The sequence below is a fragment of the Micromys minutus genome, assembly GCF_963924665.1.
Source record: "Micromys minutus genome assembly, chromosome: 12".
Classification (NCBI taxonomy): Eukaryota; Metazoa; Chordata; class Mammalia; order Rodentia; family Muridae; genus Micromys; species Micromys minutus.
The window spans coordinates 60076812-60099175 of NC_137981.1; the positions used below are offsets into that span (position 1 = coordinate 60076812).

Sequence of the window (22364 nt, forward strand, 5' to 3'; positions counted from 1 at the left end):
CTACAAGTTTCAGGAGTACAGACCAGTTGTTTCTTCAGTTAAACACAGGTACAGTAGAGGTGTCTGGTGAGGTTTTTTTCAAGCTGCTTGATGGCTATTAGTGGTTGTGGACTTGACACACCTGGTCAGAGTGGCCTTGAGCATTTCCCGAGTGGTTGATGGGGGAAGGCACAGGCCACTGTGTGCAGCCCCAGCACAGGGCAGGTGGTTGTCTGCTGTACTGCACAGAGGTTTAAAGAGCCAAGGAAACAGACAGAAAGCCCCCTGCTCCTGCTTTCTTGTTCTCTGCATGGTGACTGGAACCCATTAGTCATATAAGCCGTTTCCTCCCCTACGTTGTTTTTGGCCATGGTTTTCATCACATTGGCAGAGAAACCAAACCCAAGCACCTTAGAAATGACATTTCAGAGTTGAAAATCTGCCAGCACAAAGCTCTCGATGTCCATTTCCTCCCAATTAGGTCTCTGCTTTCATCACACAGATTTAGAGAAACGAAAGTAAAAGCTATTCGTAGAATCTGGAAACCAGAAACTAGAAACTCAGTCACACTTCCAGTCATGGCCCAAGAGACAGCACTGCCAAGTGGCCCAGTCTCAACTGGTGAGTACTAGAGTAATGGCCAGCAGGAAAATGCCATACTCCACTTTCCCCCAACCCCTGGGAGACTGCAGGCTGCTGCTTAGGGTGGAGCCCGACATCCAATATCTGGGAAATCTGTAGGCACTGGAGTCCTCAGGAACATGAAACCTCTATGTTGGCCTGTTTCACCATCTTGTGTCCTTTCTCCAAAGTTCTGGAAGCTCTGCACTGTAACGTGAGTAGCCAAGACCTGCTCTTGGGAAAGGAGGCTAATCTTCACTGGGATGCTGGCAATCTAGGAAGGGAGGCCAGGTCTTTGTGGGCAAACGGAGAATACTGAGGGCCAGTTTGGAGGTACATGTTGCTTATAGTCATCAGTGTCCTAAAAGCTTGTGTTGTGTAGGCTGACATTTCAGGGACACCCGTGGTGACAATCTCTTTGAGATGTTTTCTCTTATTGTAAGAGCATAATGATCCAGGTTTTTGTCAGCTCTGTGGTCCCAGAACTGTCTTAGAAAACCATGAACTCAAGAATGCACACAGAAATGAAATGAAGACAGAAAACAGAAATGAAGCACAGAGGACAGCGAGAATAACAGGAAAGCTGGTGTTGACAGGCTAGTACAGCCCTGCCCCAACCTGTCTCTCCAGTAGAAATCTGACCCCAGGTTAAAGCAGGAAATACAGAAACAACAGGAAGGCACTAATGCCAAAACTTTTCAGCCCTTTTGAGCAACAGTGATCACTGCCCAAGGGAAGTCACTATATTGAGCAAAAGCATCCTTCCATTCCTGAAACAACTCAGGGATCCATTATCCTCACCCACATGGTAGAGATGTCTACAGTCAAATTTGCAGTTGACTAGTGATTTATTTCAGCTTGCAGCTAGTCTATGGTTGAGGCTTATTTTGTGTTTGACTATCTTGCCTGCATAAATATTTGTATAGTCCCTGTGTACTTGATGATCTGGTGTTTAGAAGAAGGATCCCCCCATCCGAGACCTAAAGGTAGAAATGACTATAGGTCATTGAGGTGCTTGGGACTGAGCCCGGGGTTCTCTGCAAGAAATATAAGAGTACTTGTCTATAAAACTATTACTCTATACCCTGGTATGTATGTATACATGTATGTATGTACTTTTGAATGAATTATTTCTATATGTATGTATATTGAGATTGCATTAAGCTTAAAACTTTCTTGAGGACAGTTGTGTAGAATTTCCATCTTTGTGTATCTAGTGTCCAGTACAGACATGGGGTGTTCTGGTATATCCATTGAAATCTTCATCTTGCTCTTGTATTGCTGATAGTCTTTACCTTGTGTTTATCAAATATTCCTATTTGCTTTTCTCTATCTGGACTAGTTCACTACCTCCAGATTGTGGTGAGCATATCCCCCCCCCCCCGTGTGTTTGTGTGTGTGTTCAACCACAGACGCAAGGTAGGCTTAATAGGGGCCACACCCTACAAGAAAACCAACACACCCTCCCCCACATACCATCAACTCACAGGTCTCCTCAGTTAGAGATGGAGGCTAGTGAGTGCTGCCTCCCAACCCCCACCACCATACCAAATAGACTTTTAACTGGTTCGATCCTATGCCGGCCTTTTGCAGGCAACCTCGGCTGCATACGTGGATGCTTTGAGGTTATGATCACAGCATTTCTGTCATGTCTCGAGGAAACTGCTTTTTTGGATTGTAGCAACCTTCTATCCAAACTTCTACCATGCTGCCTGAGCCTCAGGATCAGTGGTGTGATTGGTAGTTGTTAGTTGTCTAGACGCTGTTCCCTGTACAGTGACAAGGTGAGAACTTTATAATAAGGCCCTATTGCCAAAGACACTACATTGTTAGGTACAGGACACAGAGAAATTAAGGAATAACCAGGATTTTCCCTGCTGGCTAGCTTTCACAGCACTGAAAGGTGCCGTGTAGTTTGTTGGGGAAGAGTAACCCACAGTCTGACAGTGCTGTGAACACTGAGCTACAGTAACAACCAGCATGGCAGGACACGCTCCTGGGTGCAAGAGTGACAGTGTCATAGCAGTGACAACTGATTTCTAAGTGGAGTCAGGGCCAGCAGGGGAAGCACACGCCTCCTACTGTACATCTGGACAAGACCCCATGGCAAGGGAGCTCATAGGCCCCGGAGGTGAACCTACTTCTGCTGCCTTTGCTAAACAGACATGGGATAAACATTTGCTCCACATTCCTGTCTGCCCGTGGATAAGTGCAGGCCTCAGACATCATCAGAGATTTCTTCCTGTATTATATGCGTTTCAGTAAGGTCCCAAGAATGTTTTAAGTGGCGGCATAGCCAGCCTTTGTGGCTTGCTGTTTCTGTTGACAGCACTGCTCTTCAGCACTGAACATGAGATGTTAGCTTTCACTCATTAGATTCGCTGTTGTTCCAGGAGTTAAGACTCTATCGTAAGAACAGGGCCGTGCCTGCTCCTTAAGTTAGAGGAGCCACCAAGGCCATCAATCCTTTTCTGTTTTAACCTGCATGTTTTTTGTAGGTGACTCTCCAGTTCCAGAAAAGATGGAAAAAAGGACATGTGCCCTCTGCCCTGAAGGCCACGACTGGAGTGTGATATACTTTGCACCATCAGCGAATATAGCTGCTCATGAAAACTGTTTGGTAAGTTACTGGTAAATAAGTTTAAACTGCATGTTTAGGGCTGAAGAGGTAGCTCCGTGGTGGAAAGCACTAAATGCTTTCCCAGAGGAACCAGTTTCCTTCCCCAGTATCCATGTAGTGGCTCACAACCACCATGGAAGATCTCTGATAGAAAATTATCATCACATAAATCATGTTTCCACAGGCAGAGGGGCTTTGAGGTCGAAATGCTCATTTAGGTCTGTGCGTTCCAGTCTCCTGCATGCTAAGACTCATGGTGCATATGGCCACATCCACCTGTCAGATCTGTTTTGAATCATGTACCATCTGTCCTGTATGAGTGTGCAAGAACCTTCTCTCACACAAGTACAATTTAACAATCAACATTAGACATTAGCATTGGCCCAACTTGTTCAGCATCTTTCAAAGAGCAACTTTAAATCACAATAAAGTGCACCGTATCAATGCACTAAGCTTGCAACGGAAGCAGAGCAGCAGAAACACAGAGCGATCCTAACTCGAACCACCGCCAACAAACAACTACTTCCCAGGGCCAGCCTCTGACTTCTACATGCAAGGATTAACATTTGCATCATGATTTATCCATCATATGAAAAATCTCTGCTTATGAAAGTGTCACAACCTTTTCTCACATTTTACCTGCTCTTCTTTTTTTTTTTTTTTTTCTGTATCTGCATATTGACCTTCAATTGAAAGCTGGTAGATTGTTTAGGTTTATGTGACTCACAGTAACATCAGCTATCTGAAACTAGAAAGCTGGTGGCTCTGTTAGTGAGATGCTGGGAACATGAGCGTGGAGTCCAGACTCCCATCCCCAGGACACGTGTGAACTACTGCTAGCAATCCCATGCTGTGGAGTTCAGTTCTAGGACCCCGCTGGCCAGCCAGGTGAGCTGAATTCGAGAGCTCTCCAAGTTCAGGGAGCAACTATCTTATAAAATAAGGTAGGCTGGAGAGATGGTTCTGTGGTTAAGCTGCTCTTGCAGAGGACCCAGGTTCAGTTCCAAGCACACAGGCATTACTTCACAAGCAGTGCTAACTCCACTTCTGGGAATCCAATACCTTCTTCTAACATGTGTCAAAACCAGCCCACATGTGATACAAATAGATTCGTGCAGGCATAACACTCATTTTTATGTTAAAAAAACAACTTAGAAAAATGCCAAAGAGCAGCTGAGAACAAAAGCCAAAGTAAATCTTTGTCCTCTAGATGCAGACACACAAACAGACACAGACACACATACTCATGAACACTCACACATCAGGATACACACACATCAGAGAGAACCCACACATACACAAACACACACACACAAATGCCCACACACATTTAGTAAAATCTTAGAAAGATTTTAATATATGTGTGTGCCCATGTGTATAACCCTCTGGTGCTGAAGTTGAGACATTTGTAAGCTGGTGGCCTGGAGCTATGAGCTGGATGTAGGTCCTCTGGAACACTGGAAGAGCAGTACACATGCTGAACTACAGAGCTGTCTCAACATCCTCTAAAATGCTGAAGAGAAAAGAGTCTTGTGGCCTCTAAAACACACAAGGGAATTTGGGGCTAGCTGTGGTCACAATGCCTGCATTTCCACTGCTCAGAAACTAAGGAAGAGGCCAAGGTCCAGGTAAAGTGGATGTATAGCCAGATCCTATCCTTAAAAAACAATTAAAACCAGGTGCAGTCGTGAACGGCTTTAGTCCCAGCACTCAGGGGCAGAGACAGGTGGACTCTGGGTTTCAGTCCAGCTGGGCTACAGTGAGACCCTGTCTCAACAGTGACAAGAACAAGGCCTGGAAAGCCATCAGGAATGGCCTCTGTCCCTTGTTTTGGCTTCTCTGACTGCATGGCTTCAGCCTTTGCCTGCTCTGCATCCTTGAGCAGGGACCAGTAGTGTCTGCCTGGGTAGAGATCAGTTACCAGGTACAACTGTGTCTACAGACTGAGGTCTCACAGGAGTCACATGGCTCCAGTCTGTTCATCTACTGCACAGTGGCCAGTGCTCTGAGCCATTGTCCTCTCTGCACTTCAGCCGTTTTCACAACCATCTTCAGCATGTGTGAGTCAGGACCACAAACACCAACTCTGGGTTTGTTCTCACTCTGCAGCTGTACTCATCAGGACTGGTGGAATGTGAGGCCCGTGATCCATGTAACTCTAGAAACTTTGCTGTCCAATCAGTAAAGAAAGAGATCTGGAGAGGAAGAAGATTGGTAAGCCGACATGTTTGATTAGTAACATATTTTGAGTCTTCTGTACCACATTCAAAGGACATCCTGTCATGGAGAGATGGTACAGTCGTTCAGAATGCTTGCTATCCATCCAGAAGTCCTGAGTTTGTTCCCCAGCCATCAAATGGCAACTCACAACTGCTTGTAACTCCGGCTCCAGGGCATCTGACACCCTTTGCTGGCTTCCACAGACACATGCACTTACATACTTGATCTCTCAGACACAGAAGTAAAAATTAAATCGTTCATCTAAAAATAGAGCCTATGATAAAGTATGTTTTGAGGAACCTGTGGCGAGCTGGAAGCTAGACTGTGAGACAGGACTCAGCTGAAGCTGTCTGCTTACAGCTGACTGTGACTGTCCCACACATCAGGAGAGCAGGCTTGAGATACTTCTGTCTGAGTGAAAACTCTCTGGTCAGACAGGCTGTAACAGGTCCTTACTGTCATCGCAGCACAGCAAGCAGCAATTTCAGCATCTCAACAGCACCACCTAGGCTCTTCTGTTCTCCTGGCCCTCTGTTGCCAGGGATGCTGAAGGCAGCATCCTGAGCCAGAGGCTTCATCCTTGGCATGGAGTAAGATGCCTTCTGAATGTCAACGGTGGCTGCTGGTCTTTGTACCTGTTCTGGCTGGTTGTCATTGTCAGCAGCTGCCTTGGAGCTGAGGGCAGAAGGGACTTTTCAGGAAAGAAGGATGACTCGGAAGCTATCCTCTGAGGTCAACCATGTCTCCTGGCCACATTTATAAAAGGCCATTAGTAAACAGGATGGCAAGTGTGATTGTGTCATGGCTGACCACACCCACAGTAAGACATAAGAGACTGGAGGCTTGAGGCACACTGGTATGTTAGGTTACAAAGTGTCATTATCTATACCGACAAGAGCTATGCAAACTGTCCTAATTAGAAAGCGGCAGGTCATCAACAGAAACGTACTTTTTATTATTCTCTGCTAATTGGTTTTGAGGCAGAAGGAAAGTTCTCATTGGACTCTAGAGCAGTGGTTCTTTCTCAAACCGTGGGTCCTTTGCAACAGAAAGCACACATTTCACATGGTCATAGGAACCATCAACCATACATTTATTTTCTTTGGTCATTTATAGCTGTAATTTAGCCGCTGAGCTGATCCTAATTTCTTAAGCCTATCAGAAATATGTTTTCCTATGGTCGTGACTCACAACTTGAAAAACACTGTTGTAGAGTTTGTGCTTTGGGAGGGATCAGTATCATCCTCAAACAAAGGATCCTCATAAAATAGAGTCTATGAACCCTTTCACGGTGTCAAAAATAAAGGTAAGGAATTCCCAAGGGAAATGTCTAAGTTGGGATTGTCATTGCTATGAAGCACAAGGTCCCCAGCAAGTTGGGGAGGAAAGGGTTTGTTTGGCTTATACTTTCCCACCTCATAGAATGTAGCCAGACAGGAACTCAGAGCAGGAACCTGGAGGCAGGAGCTGAGGGCATGGATGGGTCCTGCTTAGTGACTGCTACACATGGCTTGCTCTGTCTGCTTCCTTATAGGACCCAGGGACGCCAACCCAGATGGCTCCATCCTCAGTATTCTGGACCCTCCCCTATCCATCACTAATTAAGTAAATGCTCTTCAGGCTTGCCTAACAGTTCAGTCTCCTGTAGGCATTTTGTCAGCTGACCTTCTATTCTCGGACAGGACTTACCCTCATTGCAGAACTGTCAGCAAGTGTATTGTGAGGTAGCAACTTCATGCATTTCTCAGTTCATGCAGCTACACTGTTCCTCCACAATTAAATATGTCCTTTAAACTAGGAGCTTTGGTTTAGAACTCTACCTATCTGTTAATCTTGTTATTCACCTACATTTGACTTTTCCTTGTGTGTTTTCTTATAAATTATGTTGGATTTTTACCTGGGATCCCAAGAGTGCTGTCTCTTGCTTTACAGAGTGGTCTCATCTGGGCTTAGACAAAGGGTGGAGCCAATCATCCTTGGTCATTGCTGGCTTGCCTGTCATCATAGGCTAAGACTCTAGCAGTGCACACAAGCTTCCTGCAGGCACACAGTGATTACGTGTCTATCCCACTTCCATGTAACACCAGATGGGGAAATATAACTAGGTTCCAAAGAGATAATGTGTTGTTCAGCTGTGTTTTCGGTGTTGTCCACTTTCTACACGGTCACAACAGGACCTCTTTATGCCACATTACCCCCAAGAGCAACTCTGTAGAATAGGTACCACCATCCCAGGGAGAAATGCTTACGAGGAAGTCAGAAAGTGCAGCTGAGGTGACAATGTTTAGTGACACAACAGGAGAGCCCTGACCTGAGAACCAAAGTCGCCCAACCAACTCCCTGCCTCGGGAAGAAGAAGCTGGCTAGCTTTGTTTAAAGAAAAAATCTTATAAAAATATTTACTTATTCTCTTTACAACCCAATGTCAGTCCTTCCTCTCCTCCCAGTACTCCTCAGCAAAGTATTCCCCCCATTCTGCCTTCCTCTTTGCTTTAGGAAAGGGGCAGGCCCTCTCTGGATGTCACCCTCCATGAAATCTCCCCAAGAAGACTTTATTAGAAAAGGAAATTTTTTTTTCTCATTTAAGAATGTTCCATGTAGCCACCTACATGCTTTGCATGTGTGTAGACCACGATGTGACTGTCTAGGCCAGTCTTCTGTTCCAGTGTGATGCAGTTTTGCAGAAACTTCTTCTTGGGTTGCAAATCTAAGTGACCTTTTGTGTGAGCAAAGACTGGGACAGGCCAGTGATATCCAGGACAAAAACACATGTCTGTTAGCTTAAATAATATTTAACCACATCCTAAATACTAACTCATTATGATCTGTTCTTCTATAGAAATGCTCACTGTGCAAGAAAGGAGGCGCCACCGTGGGATGTGATTTGTCCAACTGTAGGAGGAGTTACCACTATGTCTGTTCCAAGGAGGACAACGCAATTCCTCAAGTTGATAGACATCGTGGAACTTACAAGTAATCAAATAACTTTAAAACTCCATGGTGGGGATAAGTAAGAAATAGTGAGACTGTGACAGTACTTCTCAAGATCTATTTATGCAAATGAGTTTCACTTGAGAACAAGATAATGGGACACCTTCAGGAACTCAGCTTTACTTTTCTGCACATGACAGGGAAAAGAGAAGTACTCTTGGGTTTGCTTGACTTTCTAAATCTCTGTGTCTCCTCCTTCTGGGAGAGCCTCATTCATGATGGCAGCATCATGTCCTACAAGAGGCAAGACTCCGCTCAGGCCTGTTCTCTCTGCAGCAGGAAGACAAGGTCCTTCACTCTCACATCCACAGGTCATGCTGTCTTCCCACCCTGTGGGAATGAGCTCTCTGCTTCCAGGGTTGAACCCAGGCATGGAGCTGACTGCAAGCACCTTCACCTGTGGAGTCTCCTCAGCCCCAGCTTCTTATTGTTTGTAAAAGTTCATTCAGTTTGGAACAGTGCCTTTTACATCTGAATTATTGAGAAAATTTTATGTTTGAATTATTGAGAAACTGATAGGAGAGCTTCACATTCATTGTTTGTGTTTACGAAGATCTCACTTTACAGTCACTTTTATACACATAATCCATTGAGAGGACTGAAGTCCCTGCTGGATAAAGGTTTTATATTTGAGACAGAATCTTACCAAGTAGACCAATCTGCCCTTGAAATTACAGAGATAACTTAAAAATAAAAGGGCAAAAATGTATATTAATCACACTGGAAATACTTAATTCAATATTAAAAAAACTTTTTAATAGTTTCAGCAAGGAACAAGTGGGTTTTTGTTTTAATTTAAGCATTGCAGTCTAAATTTTAATTAAAATATTGAGGTGCATAGAATAACATATTTCACAAGGGGCTGAGGGATAATGAAACTGATAATTTGTCACCAAGTTTGGGTGGGGCAGAGGTACAGACAGGCAACTCTGAACACTGGCTCATGGGAGGGGCTGAAGCAGGAAGGGGCTTTGCCTAGACTTAAATATTACTGACACTGGGGATGGAGAGGACACTGGTGAGAGAGTCTATCCTAATATTTTCTATACTTCTCTATGTGTTACAAGAACTCATAGGCAAGCATGGTAGCAGAAGCCTAAAATCAATGTACAGGAGAGGTAAGGGCACAAATCCAAGTCCCTCTGGAAATGCAATATGGGACCAAAACAAAGGTACACAGGGGTCCCAGATCTGGAGGAGGTGACTGAGCTGGTGTTGCTGGGAAGGCTGCATGGAGGGCACTGGAGTAACTGGAGGATCTTGGTCTCATAAGGGCTAAGACAAAGGCAAGCCAGGGCAGAGAAGTCCCTTAGAGCTCCTCACTCCAAGCCTCTAGCCTGCTGTGCTGTCTTCTCTAAAGACACTGGCCAAATGCTTGGAAAGTCATTCTCCACAGCACTGCACACGTGTCCGAGGGAACTGTGAAGCAAAATAGTGGGTAATCAGATAGAAGCTTCAGGTCTCGGAGCATAGTTCTTTAGATGCCCCTCATCGAAACACAGGAACAAGACTGCTCCAAATATTCACCCAGCACTCAGGCCGTCAGAGACCAGAGTCTCCTCTCTGCTGCTCAAAGGACCCAAAGACAACCCACCCTCAACCACACTGCATGTGGGTTGACAATTTGACACAGTCTTAAGCACATTTCTTTTTAAACATGAACACTTCAGCCAGTGATGTGGCATGCAGCTTCCTTCCCAACACTTTACAAATTAAAAGATTCAGTGACTCTTTAAAATCTGTATTTTCAGAGTATTTTGCCCAGAACATCCTCCACAACAAGAAGAGCCCACTGAACAGGGTAAGTTTCTAAAGTGAGTTTAAAGAAAGCCCCTTACTTACTTAAAACCTTCGATGAGGTAATTTCTTCTCCATTGTAATGTTTTATAAACATCTGTTTGTGTGGATACCTAGGTTACATATGGTTGTGAGTCACCAGTGGGTGCTGGGAACTGAACCTGGGTCCTGTGGAAGAGCAGTGAGTGCTTATGTCTTGTCATTGTCATTAGTTTATAACTTACTGGAAAGCACTCTTAAAGGGTTCCTTTTAATTAGGGTATATTGACAGGGAATGGACATAGCAGTGTGTGTGTGTGTGTGTGTGTGTCTGTCTGTCTGTGTGTCTGTCTGTGTGTCTGTCTGTCGGTGTGTGTGTGTGTGTCTCTCTCTCTGTGAATATATATATATATATATATATATATTCAGATACAAACACACACAAAGACAGACAGCTGTCCTGGATCTTACTCTGTTGATTTGGCTAGCCTTCACCTAGTAGGTCCACCTGCCTCAGCCTAAGTGCTGGGATTAAAGGTGTGCACTACCACAACTCAGCAATCTTGCTTCATATATTTTAACCCTTAAATTGTTTTTGTTTTAGCTGCTGGCCCAAGCATGAAGAAGAGGGGAAGGAAGAAACGCTCCTCCTCAGGCCCCTGTGCACAGGTAATTTTCTATAATGTTCTTACTTACAATTGTAAATGCCAGAGACTCAGTTTTCAGGTCATTGGAGGAGTTGGCATTTGCACACAATGGTTGGTGTGTGTTCTCTCCTCCATGGAGCTGAACTAGTAGTTAGGGTGGCATCTGGAGAGAACCCTGCACTCAGGAAGTCCTGACATGGCAGAAACAAACTGAGAGTAGTAAGAGGCTAGAGGCTCAGGAGATGACATCATTCCCTCAGCTCCTGTCAGTCATTCTATGGACCAAGCTAACACTTAGTCCTAAACAGGCTCAGAGTACAGACAAGCATCCTTTCAGAACCCAGTGTCTCCCAGCCACTTGCCCACACCTAAGCAAATTTCCAACTTACAATTTTCTGGATTAGTAGGTACAAAGTGTAAAAGAATTTGGAGAGATTTGAAACAGTTTTTATATCAGTTTCTAGTCATAATTAGTTTCTGACGACAATCTCTCCCTCTTATTCAACAGATGTTTTTCAGGCCATAAACAGCATACCCTATAGGTCCTAGCTCTTTGATGGTGCCTCTCAGGAGTTCATCAAGATAAAAACAAAACTTTATTTAATATTTCTATTTGATAATGTATCACAACATTTTAATTTTGTGTAGTATTCTAGGGCTACATGGAAATTCAATATAATCTTTGTTTTCTATTCCAGGCAAAAATGGTGAAATTCACGAGATCTAAAAGACATGCAACAGGAGAGCCTCTAGGCAACAGAGGTAGTTTCTCAGTGATGACTGTACAAAAATGATGGAATCAGAACCCTTGTAGAAGTGCTGACACGTACCATTTTACGCTGGTCTTGTACTTTGATCTTTATTCTGGGCTTTTGGTACTTAATAATCAGGAGACAAATCTTTATCATAACTGTACACTGTATTAGAACCCGTACCATAGCAAAGTTTTTGGAGCTGGAATGGCCTATTCTTCTCAGTCTGAGGAGACAGAAAAAGGCAGGTATGTATGCCTGAGGGCACAGTTTTGTGGTGTGCCACCCTCACAGTGACAAGTGAGATGTTTACCTGAGGCACAGTTCTGTGGTGTGTCCCTCACAGTGAGATGTGGGACATTTTGGAGGCCAAAGTTATGTGGTGTGTTACCCTCACACTGACAGGTGTGAAGTTTGTCTGAAGCCACAGTTCTGTGGTGTGCTACCCTCACAGTGACAGATGGAACATTTCTCTGAGGCCACAGTTCTGTGGTGTGCTACCCTCACAGTGACAGGTGACAATGTCCTCACTATGCCAAATCTGGCACAAGTACGAGGGGCTGTCATCTCAAGGGTTTAAAGTAAATTTTACAAAACCACTTCATACAGTTACTACAAGCAGATAAATGTTTCCGTTTTGACCTTTTCCTATTTGAGCTACATACAACGAGACAAGTATGGTCACCCATCGATTGGTAAAGTATAAAGTGACTCATGATGTGAACAGCTGCCTACCTCTTCCTAAAGATGCACCCTTTGTTTGTAGATGCAGCTGCTAAAGCTCCTTTTCTTAAGAAATGCCAGGAGGCAGGACTTCTCAATGAACTATTTGAACAGATACTAGAAAAAATAGATTCAGTTCATGGAAGATTCATGGATGAGACTGCTTCAGAGTCAGGTAGGGCTAAATGTAAACACAGTTTTGGAAACACACCCTCCCTTCTTTCCCCTCCCTTCTTTAACCCTTTCTTTAAGGACACACATCAAGGGCTGCAGAGATGTCTCAGTGTCAAGAGCACTTGTTCCTCTTGCAGAGGACTCAAGGTTGGTTTCCAGCATCTGCATGGTGGTTCACAACCTTAACTCCAGTTAGAGGGGAATCCAGCACTGTCTGTCTTGTCCAGTTTCTAGGCATGCACACTCACACACAAAATCATAAATAAACCTAAAGATTTAAGTTAACAAATCAAGAAGATATGAAAGTCACAGATATTTTACTCAGTGCCAAAATACACTGATGCCAGGTGGTCTGTTTCTCAGACACAGCTGAGTGGAGAAATCAGTGAAACTGGGTTCTGTTAATTTTGCTGGTTCCAGCTGCAGCTTGAAGGTATATTTTCATCATATTTAAGAGAGAAAGGGAGAGAGATGGGAGGGAGGAAGGGGGAGAGAGAGAGAAACACATCATGGGTGCTAGAAGTCAGAACCAAGGTTATACTTTTGATTTGTCTCACATTCTATTCCTTAATAAATCAAGGGTCTTAAGAAAACTATAGCAGAGGCGAAGGAGATACGGTGGTGGTGAAGAACACATATGCTTGAAGAGGTCTTGAGTTCACTTTCTTTCAGCCACAACTTCCTGGGAATCTGACACTCATATGCACTCTAGGACACACACACACACACAGACACACACACACACACACACACACACACACACACACACAGGTTTTGTACTGCTCTGTCCCTGCCACAGCAGACACATACAGGTCATGACTAAACCAAAGGATATATTTGCAATAAAAATTTCAAGGATCCCTTTTGTTTCATAATTTTATTTACTTATTTTCTAAAGACTAAGAACTCTCAAATTTCGGGTGCCTCCTAATAACCTGGGGGCTCCTTGGAACACAGTTGTTCCCTCCCCAGAAGACCCAGCTACACAGAGTTCATGAGCTGATGCTTCTCCAGGTCCCTGCTGGGCCTGCACTGAGCTGTCCTCCTCTGATCCTGTCTCTTCCACAATGAGGTTATTTTCTCTTTCTTCCCATGTGATTTATTGACAAGAAAATTAACACAGGAAATTGCCTCTCCCTCTAGACTATGAAGGGATCGAGATCTTGCTCTTTGACTGCGGATTGTTTGGAGACACACTGCAAAAATTCCAGGAAGGTAGGTAATTCATAAAATAATGAACATGTGTTTTAGAAACATTTATCATTCAGATCAGAATAACAGGTGACAAAATAGTGCACACTTTTTTTTTTCCAAAGACAGTTTTTGTCAAATAAAAAAGCACATTGTAAAAGCAGCAGGACAGGGAGAGAAAGAACACATGCAGAAACTCCCCCATAATAATACATACCCAGAAATACACATACAATAGAAAAGTAGAAATGCAAGTAGTAGGACAGCTGGACAGGGGCTGGAGAGATGGCTCAGTGGTTAAGAGCACTGACTGCTCTTCCAGAGGTCCAGAGGTCAAATCCCTGCAACCATATGGTGGCTCACAACCATCTGTAATGTATCTGGTGCCCTCTTCTGGCGAGCAGGCAGAATGCTATATATAAATAATATATCTTTAAAAAAAAAACAGATGGACAGACAGAAGGATAGATAGACAGACAGACATAAAGAACGATAGACCATTGTTTAGAACAAGCAGCTATTTGTAGATCACTGGACTACAGTGCTGTGTTCTCCAGGGAGACACAAAATACTTTGCCAAGGCAGCAAGGTGGAAGCATGTATGATCTGTCCCACAGCCTGTGTCCCTCTCTCCAGTTCTTGTCCTAAGGTTGGTCATCAAAGTTCATCTCCCTAAGCACTGAGTACTATAGTTCTAAAATTAACCAGGCAAAGAAAAAAAAGTAAGACTCTTCAAGACAGCTTAATATTATTTTTGGTTGCTTATGCTTTTGAATTGTAGTATACAGGCAGGAATAGGGAGACCCAGTTTTTCAAGAGTGATGTGTTAGGCTGTATTTTGTGGTGCACGGCTTTAATACAGCAGTTGAAAGGGTGAGGCAGGAGGATTTCCAGCCTAGGTGACACAGTGAAACCTTGTCAGAAAAAAACCATGAATTATGACCCCTTTCAGTGGTAAAGACTTTGGTGTGCTGCACCTCTGGCTACAGGTGAGGAACAGATTGACACAGGATTGGTATGAGTAACTTCTCCATTCTCTTTGAATAACATACCAGCTGACAAAGTTCTTTTCTAGTATGTGCCTGTCAGTAAGACAAACAGCAGTTTTTCCCGCTGAGAAGACCGTGTATGTCCCATCAATGTGCACAGCCTGTCTCATTTTGATTTTAAGCTGCTCATTCCTATTTGAGCTCTGTAATCAGCAGTTGTAGTCAGCAGGAACGTCACATGAGACTGTTTGTGATTAAGACTAGCTTTAAAGAACCAGTCTGTAAAAACCTGCATTTCCTTTGGACTTGCATTCGTGTCTGGAATATATCACTCTGCATAGAATCAGGGCCCCTCAAGACACTAACTGATATGGTGCTATTCTGGTCTGGAAGAGTCAGCCCAGCATTTCAAACTAACTACAGGTATGCAGTCATCCTGACAACCAAGAATTTAAAGATTCAATTGTGAGGATTCTAAACTCAACTACAGTCACCTTGGTAGGTTTCTACAGTAAACATTTTCTGTTCCTAAATCACACCCAAAGCTGAGATGTACCAATGTCCTTAGGGCCAGAGGTGGGCTCACTGGAAGGCCAGCCACATTCTCCAGACTCTGAATGGTTGAACAGCATGTAACCTTGTTCTACCATGAAGTACCAAAGTCATGTGACACATGCTGGTGTTCACACTGAGTCAGATAGGCAGCAAAGATGTTGACACTTGTCTCCTCAGACCACGCTGTCTTCTCATTTGAGGCCCAGTTACTATGGAGGGGATATTTGAACTGATCCAGACTAGAGACAGTATAACTATTCCTAATCAAACTCCTGCAAGCACTGAAGCCACTTTCCTTCTTTTAAAGTAATCAGGAGCAGAACTTGTGAATATGAAGAAAGGCAGAGGCAGATGAAGCAGCAGCTCGAGGCACTTGTAGACTTACAACTAAACTTGTCCTCATTTTAAGAAAATGGGGATCTGGACCGCTCAAGCTCTACTTCGGGATCCTTGCTACTTCCCGAGGAACACCAATTCAGATGCCAGGAGTCTCCTGAAGTGCAAGCAGGCTCAGGAGACAGCCCGTGACAGATCCAGTCCCCTCCTTCTCTGACCTGCTACTGCTCTCCTATGCTCCACACCTGACTGGGTGTTAGTTGTCTCCTCTCCTGCCATCTCACGTGTCCTGCTTCCCCCTGACAGTAAAAGCTGTTCCTCAGGCCAACTGGATCAGGCCCCCATGTTCTCCAAGGATCGAGGAAGTCCTCCCACCTACCCTGACCACCCCAGTGAAGGGCAGCAACACCAGAGCCTCTGCTCACCCTTTTGTGGAATCTTTCTCTTGCTTCTGCTGCTCCTGCTATAGGTCTCATAAAGATCTCCTCTCAGTATTAGTCACTCCATCAGAATAGAGCAGAGCCTCACTCCTGTGCATAGCTTGCTGTAATCCTGGCTTTCTGCCTACTACCACATTCCCAGTATTTAGCAGACTTAATAAATGCTTGACAAAAACACTGAAGAGTTGACAGTTTATTTAATACAGCCCTCAGCATCCCTCAGCTATAACAAGACATAATGCACTATTCTGCTTTTACCAACTTTGTGGGTCTTCATCAGTCTTTTTAGAAGTGTCTTTCTGGCCACAGTCATTACAAGGGCAAGCTTCATCTTCAAGACCGACTCCAGCATTTAGAACTGTGTTCTTTAAATAAGAGCACCCTGGGAATAGGGATTGTGGAGTACTAAGACTTTCCCACCTGACAGTATGCATCAGTTCTGTGCCCACACTGCCCCTGGCCCTTTATTTCTCTCAAGTTCACATACCTAATCTCCCATGATCCTCTGGGCTACAGTAATGCACCTGCCAGAATGGGTTGAACTGTGTCTCAGCATTGTGTCTCATTTGTAGCAAGTGCTCACACATACTTGTGAAGGAATCATTCCTGGTGCAATACTGTGGTTTCCAAGGCCCGTCTAAGCCCCTTCATGACGGATCAACCGGAAGGAGTAACGTCTGAGCCCCATCAGAACAGCTGGGACCCTCTCGGTGCTTCCTCTGCTGCTCTACACTCAGCTGGGGTGTGCTCATCAGGAACGTGTGCGGCACAGAAAGCACCTCTTGCTTGGTGTTTACAGAGTAGGTGCATATTGGGCAAACTGTTCAGATAGACCTGCTGTGTTACTACTGAAGAATGCGGCACATAATCCCAGCCATCACCTCTCTAAGGAAGTGTATGGAGGCTGGGAGCCTAGCAGAGGGCACTGGGTGTAAGAGTTTGGGATCTAGAACACAGTATTCAATGCTGCATATTCCCCCAGACTTAGAGCCAGGTCCATGATCTGCCATGTCCGTTGTACTGTTTTCTAGGTGAGCTAACACTTCATGTTTTTGTCAGGAGGGTACAGAAAACATCTTCAAAACAATTGTGTGTTGAGACCAATCCATTTGGTTCCATTAAATAAAAAGAACTGCCTGTGAGATGTTCAGCATGCGTCACCAAGCCTGAGGCCTTGAGTTTATTTGCCAGATCCCACACAGCTGAACTTTTACCAGTAGTCTTGTGACCTCCACAAGAATGTCATGGCATACACACTCTGCCATGTACAAAGTTAAAGACTTTGCAAATATTCCATCACATTATTGGTTGTTAGTCCAATTTTCACAACTGATATGTATAACAAGGAAGCTTTTTCCATCTGATGATTCAACTGTCCTAGCAGAAACAAGCTCTTTTGCGGGTGAAGTAGTTGAGAAATAGATGACACGTTATCCATAGTGGTACTTTATTCTAACATTGATAATATTAATTGTGATACAATGCACTAACAAAATTTAATATTTCAACTACTTGTTTTCTCCATATCAACCCTTAAAATATATAGTTCAGTAGCATCAACTGAAGCCAAAATTGTCCTTCATTCTAAACCATGTCACCTTGCCAAACAGAAACTCTGCATTTAACGTCTCTGTTCTCTCCCAGCTCCTGCCACCCGTTCTCTGTCCTCCAGGAACTGGACCACACATTATTTGAAGTTTTTTGTATAACTTTTTTTTTTTTTTTACTGAAATCCACATATTAATCAAGTTCCTCCCCCCTTTTCAGGTATTTTATATTACTAAAGGGGAAAACAACCACAATTGTACACATGTGCCTTAAGAGATTGTTTATTAGCATGTCAATCAAGAAATTACATAAACATATCCTAGTTACTGAAGTATAAAAATTGGATACAGTTTGGGCTCTTTTACGAAATGTGTGACTTCTCTGGCTTCCATTATTATATCAGAAGAAAACAATTTCAAGAATAGTTTTTTTTGTTTTCTGATTATAACCAAAACCAAGTAGAAAAATAAAAAGATTGCATTAAAAAAATTAATCAAACCCCTTTTAAAGGACTTTTCTTTCACACACACACACACACACACACACACACACACACACACACACACTCACTCACTCACACTCACTAGCTGCTCAGCAAGCTAACAGTGTGTCTTCAGCTGTATCAGGAACTCAGTGTTTTGTCAGGTGAACTATCTATAGAAGTGGACTTGCACCTGTAATTTGTGCTTTTTTATGGAGAAGTTTTTCAAGTCAGACCACCAGTTCATTTTCTAAAGTTACTGCTTTGAGGCCCTAAGTCTACAGGACTGTGGTTCTACAGGTGATCTACTACAGCAAATCCCAACAATGTCCAGTCATCACCTGGTCAGGAAAACTGTCACCTGGGAGGCAGTCGTCACTTACCAATGCACCAGGCAACAGCTGTGACCTGATCAGGAAGAGGGGCTTTGAGCTCGAGTTTGTATTTAGCCTGTGAGCATGCCCGCCTCTCTTTGGTGCCTCAGTCACCATCCACCTGATCCAGCCTTTTACAAATGATCTTCTCAGGAAAAACATGACTAGGGAGCCCTAGCTTACCTAGGACAAAAATATTCCTAACTCAACTAAAGAAGGGAAAAACCAAACTGCAGAGCTTCAGTTACATTTGATGGAATCTGGCCCACACTCCTCCCACCAAACCAGTGAGCATTGTATGGAGTCCTGTAAGAGGGGCGGTTTTAACAATCACATCACGTCAGAAAAGAGCAGCCATGTAGAGTGTGTTGTGAGTAATTACAGGGAGAGGGAAGGGTAGTAGTGTCCTCCCTGATCTCCAGTGTCACTGGAGTGGAGCTCTATTGGGTAATCGGGGGAGACTCTCATTTATGAAACACTCTCCTTTTCTGAACAACGCTTCCTTATCATCAGCTTTTCACAGGTATTTCCAGTTACTTCTCGATAAGTACCTAAATCTTTTATTCTTCTTTATTGTGCTGTGTGTGGACATGGTACTCAGGTATCGATAAGAGGACAACTTGTAAGTTTGTTGTGTGTTTCCACATGTGGATCCCGGGGACTGCAGTTACGTCATTAGGCTTGGTGATAAAAGCCTTTACCTGCTGAGCCATCTTTCCAGCTGTAGGTGCCTATGCCTTACGAGCATCTCAGAAACCTAAATATTTCTTGACTGTTTAAGTGGGTTTACTGTACATTGAGAATATTCCTTAAGAGCTCCCACAGTCCTGGTGACCCCACAGGAGGTTGGTGACAGTGAACATCACCCAGGAAGCACTGGGCAGGGCCTGTCCTCCACAGGCAGTGTGGAAACGCTTGTGGCCAAAGGTTCAGGGATATTTTACTGACTTTGAAAATCCAAGTTCAAAAAGTCTTCTCATTAAAATTAAAAGAACAAAAGCATGTAAACTATCATCCTTTCCCAATGTTCAGTCAAATGTAAGAAAATCACATGTAAAATATACACATCTAGAAACAAGAGTTGTAAAAAACAGACTCACAAGAACCAAATATCCTTCACATATTCCTACGGAGCACTGTCCCTGTGGAGTGTTACCTGCAGTCACCTCACCCACAGTGCCCCAGAGCTCTCAGACCTAGCCCAGCAGCCTTGGCTTCAGTTCTTAAAGGCTCCACATTTACTGGCTTTAGCAATGAACTCCTTTAGCAGGGGACCGTCCATTTGCCAGAACGCCGCAGTCTGGGTAACTTCTGTCAAATGATTGATGCAAAACTTAAAGCAGAATTCTTCTAAATCCTGGACACACACAACAAAAACAAGAACAGGAAGAGGCCTTTGTTTATTAACTGTGAACTGTTTCGATGCTAAGCCCTCATCCCAACTCTCTTACCCTTCCCAAAAGAGATACTAGAGAGCAGATACCTCAAACCATGTTATCAGAAAACCACCTGCCATCTACTCAGCACAGTAAAAGCAAGGTTTCCCTAACTCAAGTTTGATACACATGCATGCACGCACGTACACACATGCACACAATCATCTGGGGCCTCCCACAGCTAGCACATACTACAAGTGTCTCAAAGCAATGTACAAAGCCCAACAGCACTTTAGTCCTAAGTATTTTGTTACATTTAAGAACAGAAAATTAAGATGTAGGCTAGTTAAAAGAAAAGGTTTATAGAAATAGATAAAATATGTGATCTACCTAAAATGATATTAAAAAAAATTCCACAAACTCTACTTTCCAGGTCTCCCAATAAAAATGACTTCATTTTTAAAGGCCCAAGTAGCATACAACATCTTATAGCATGCTGTTCATAAGGAACTGGTGAGTCTTAGACAAATTAGCATTCTCAGATAGATGAACGAAGTCACCAAACTACCAACATTAGGCAGTGAAGCACAGTACAGAAATGGTGTCTCTTACTACACACATTCACCAGTATCTGGGCCCCTAGTAGTGACTTGTGTAAACAAAAACTTATCACACAAATTGATATGTATATTGAGACCACTCCAATGTATGAATGTAAAACTGAGAGTCTTTGTACTAGAAACTAAAATGTGTAAGTCTGTGGAGAAATTACAAAGTGGATCTTGGGCAGACACAGTGTCAGATTTACTGTAATTAGAAGGGGAGAACACATTTTTAAATCGCTAATTTGAAAAAAAAATCCAAAACCCCAAATATTGTGTGTGTGTGTGTGTGTGTGTATGTGTGTGTGTGTGTCACAAGCATGGAGGTCACAGTACACCTTGGGGACCTAGTTCTCCTTGTCGTGTGTGGGTTCCAACTGAGCAGGGTCCCTGCTACCCACTGGGCTCTCACTCCTAAGCTCTCAAGATGAAATTATTCTAATCATCAATCTGAAAACTAAGCTGTTTCTTTCTTTCGACCAATTTTCTTAAAACACTGGGCTAGTGACCACAACACTCTGGTTGAAAATGCTAAAACACCAATAGTGTTCTTGATTAGTGGTGTTCTTACTTAGTCCAAAACTTCAGCGGTAACAGTCAAATACTACCCCGTCTTTAAAAAAATCACTCGGCCAGAGAAACAGTTTGTCCAGGGTTATCCCCAACAGTGAGGTCCACTCCTGGTGGTAGAGACCACCATCCACGCTTAGTCAAATGCAAACACTGCATGTTTACCTCAGTATATCAAATACTGCATTCTGGACCAACATGGCCTCCACTTTTGTTTTTCAGAACATATTTAAATGTGTTATTATGTGTATGTGTGGGGGGCAAGGGTGTTTTCTCTTACTACCCAAAGAATCTTGAGGCTCACTAAGGAAAACTGCATCTTGCCTTCTAGTACAACAATAACAACAATGCTGACAGCTTAGCGCTGGTGTTAAACAACATTCACACACAAAGCAAATTCCTGAACCCCTCAGTCACGGGAAGACTTCCCTCCGTAGGCGCAGCTACTGGAAAGGTTCTCCTGTAACTTAGTGTTTAAACACATCCTGTGCAGTGGCATGGAAGAGCTGCTCTGCTGAGGTCGTGCTTTAGCTCCTCACTGCTGTGCTGGAGCACTGAGGCGTGTACCAAGTCTGATAGCACGCATTCCTAAGTGTTCCCCACAGCACTGCTTTTGAACACACAGCTACTAGGCTCCATTTCTTTTGTACACTAACTTCAAGTTTCCTTCGCATGCAGGAGTGGACATTGTTACAAAGAAGGTAACTGAGGAGCGGGCTGCCTTCATCTTCTTGGCATAACCAACAGATCTGCTACCCCAGAGCTGGGTTTCCAAAATTCGTGTTTGTAGTTGATTTACCAATCTCAGTCACTTCCAATCAACTAACAATACACATAAGTGGATTTGATTTGAACACTCACTACTATGGACACTTACTACATGCCAAGGTCTGAAGAAAAAATGTGAACATTTACTCATTGATTATATCAGTATAAAAATCTAAGTGTGTCATAAGGATTCTACTCTTTTTCCACATCGAATGTGACATATTTGTGGAATTTAAGGTTTGTATGTTATCTTGAATACTTTATAGTGAAATGCCTTAAACATATTTTTCTATTCAATACATGTTTTTGGTGGTTCAAACATCCGATGATTCAGTCCAGCATGTTTTTGAGCACTGGCTCTGCTCTCACGGTGACAAGCTCCAGGCAAGCACATTCATTTGTAGTCTCTGTAAAGGAACAGTTCTTAATGTACTATGCATAAGAGAAGATGGGCAAAGGGTGTGGGCTGCTGCCAGCCACAGAGACAGAGTTCCTCCTGTCAGGTTGTTTCATTGCTTCTTTCTGAGGCAGGGTCTCACTGTGTAGCTCTGGCTAGACTGAAACTCATGCTAAGCAGGCTGCCTCAGCTCCTAACTGCTGGGATTACAGGTGCACGTCTGGCCTTTTCCTC

At 43.6% G+C, this 22364-nt stretch overlaps 2 protein-coding genes across 4 annotated transcripts in view; one reads left to right on the plus strand and one right to left on the minus strand.

The window, feature by feature from the left end:
- Positions 1–557: 557 nt before the first annotated feature.
- Positions 558–16071, plus strand: LOC308427930 (PHD finger protein 11-like; the record flags this gene model as incomplete). The annotated part of the gene is made up of 10 exons (XM_080926208.1): positions 558–600; positions 3099–3220; positions 5330–5434; positions 8280–8413; positions 10183–10232; positions 10812–10876; positions 11553–11616; positions 12373–12504; positions 13647–13718; positions 15546–16071. The coding sequence occupies 10 exons, from the start codon at positions 558–560 to the stop codon at positions 15644–15646; spliced, it is 888 nt and encodes a 295-aa protein (XP_080782334.1). The 3' UTR covers positions 15647–16071.
- A 1756-nt stretch (positions 16072–17827) lies between these two features.
- RCBTB1 (RCC1 and BTB domain containing protein 1) overlaps positions 17828–22364 on the minus strand; it is a 29973-nt gene continuing 25436 nt past the window's right edge. For all 3 annotated transcript variants that reach the window (XM_080925955.1, XM_080925954.1, XM_080925956.1), the window contains exon 13: positions 17828–19774. In XM_080925955.1, coding sequence (XP_080782081.1) covers positions 19634–19774 — 141 coding nt within the window. In that variant the 3' untranslated portion in view covers positions 17828–19633. The remainder of the gene's footprint in view (positions 19775–22364) is intronic.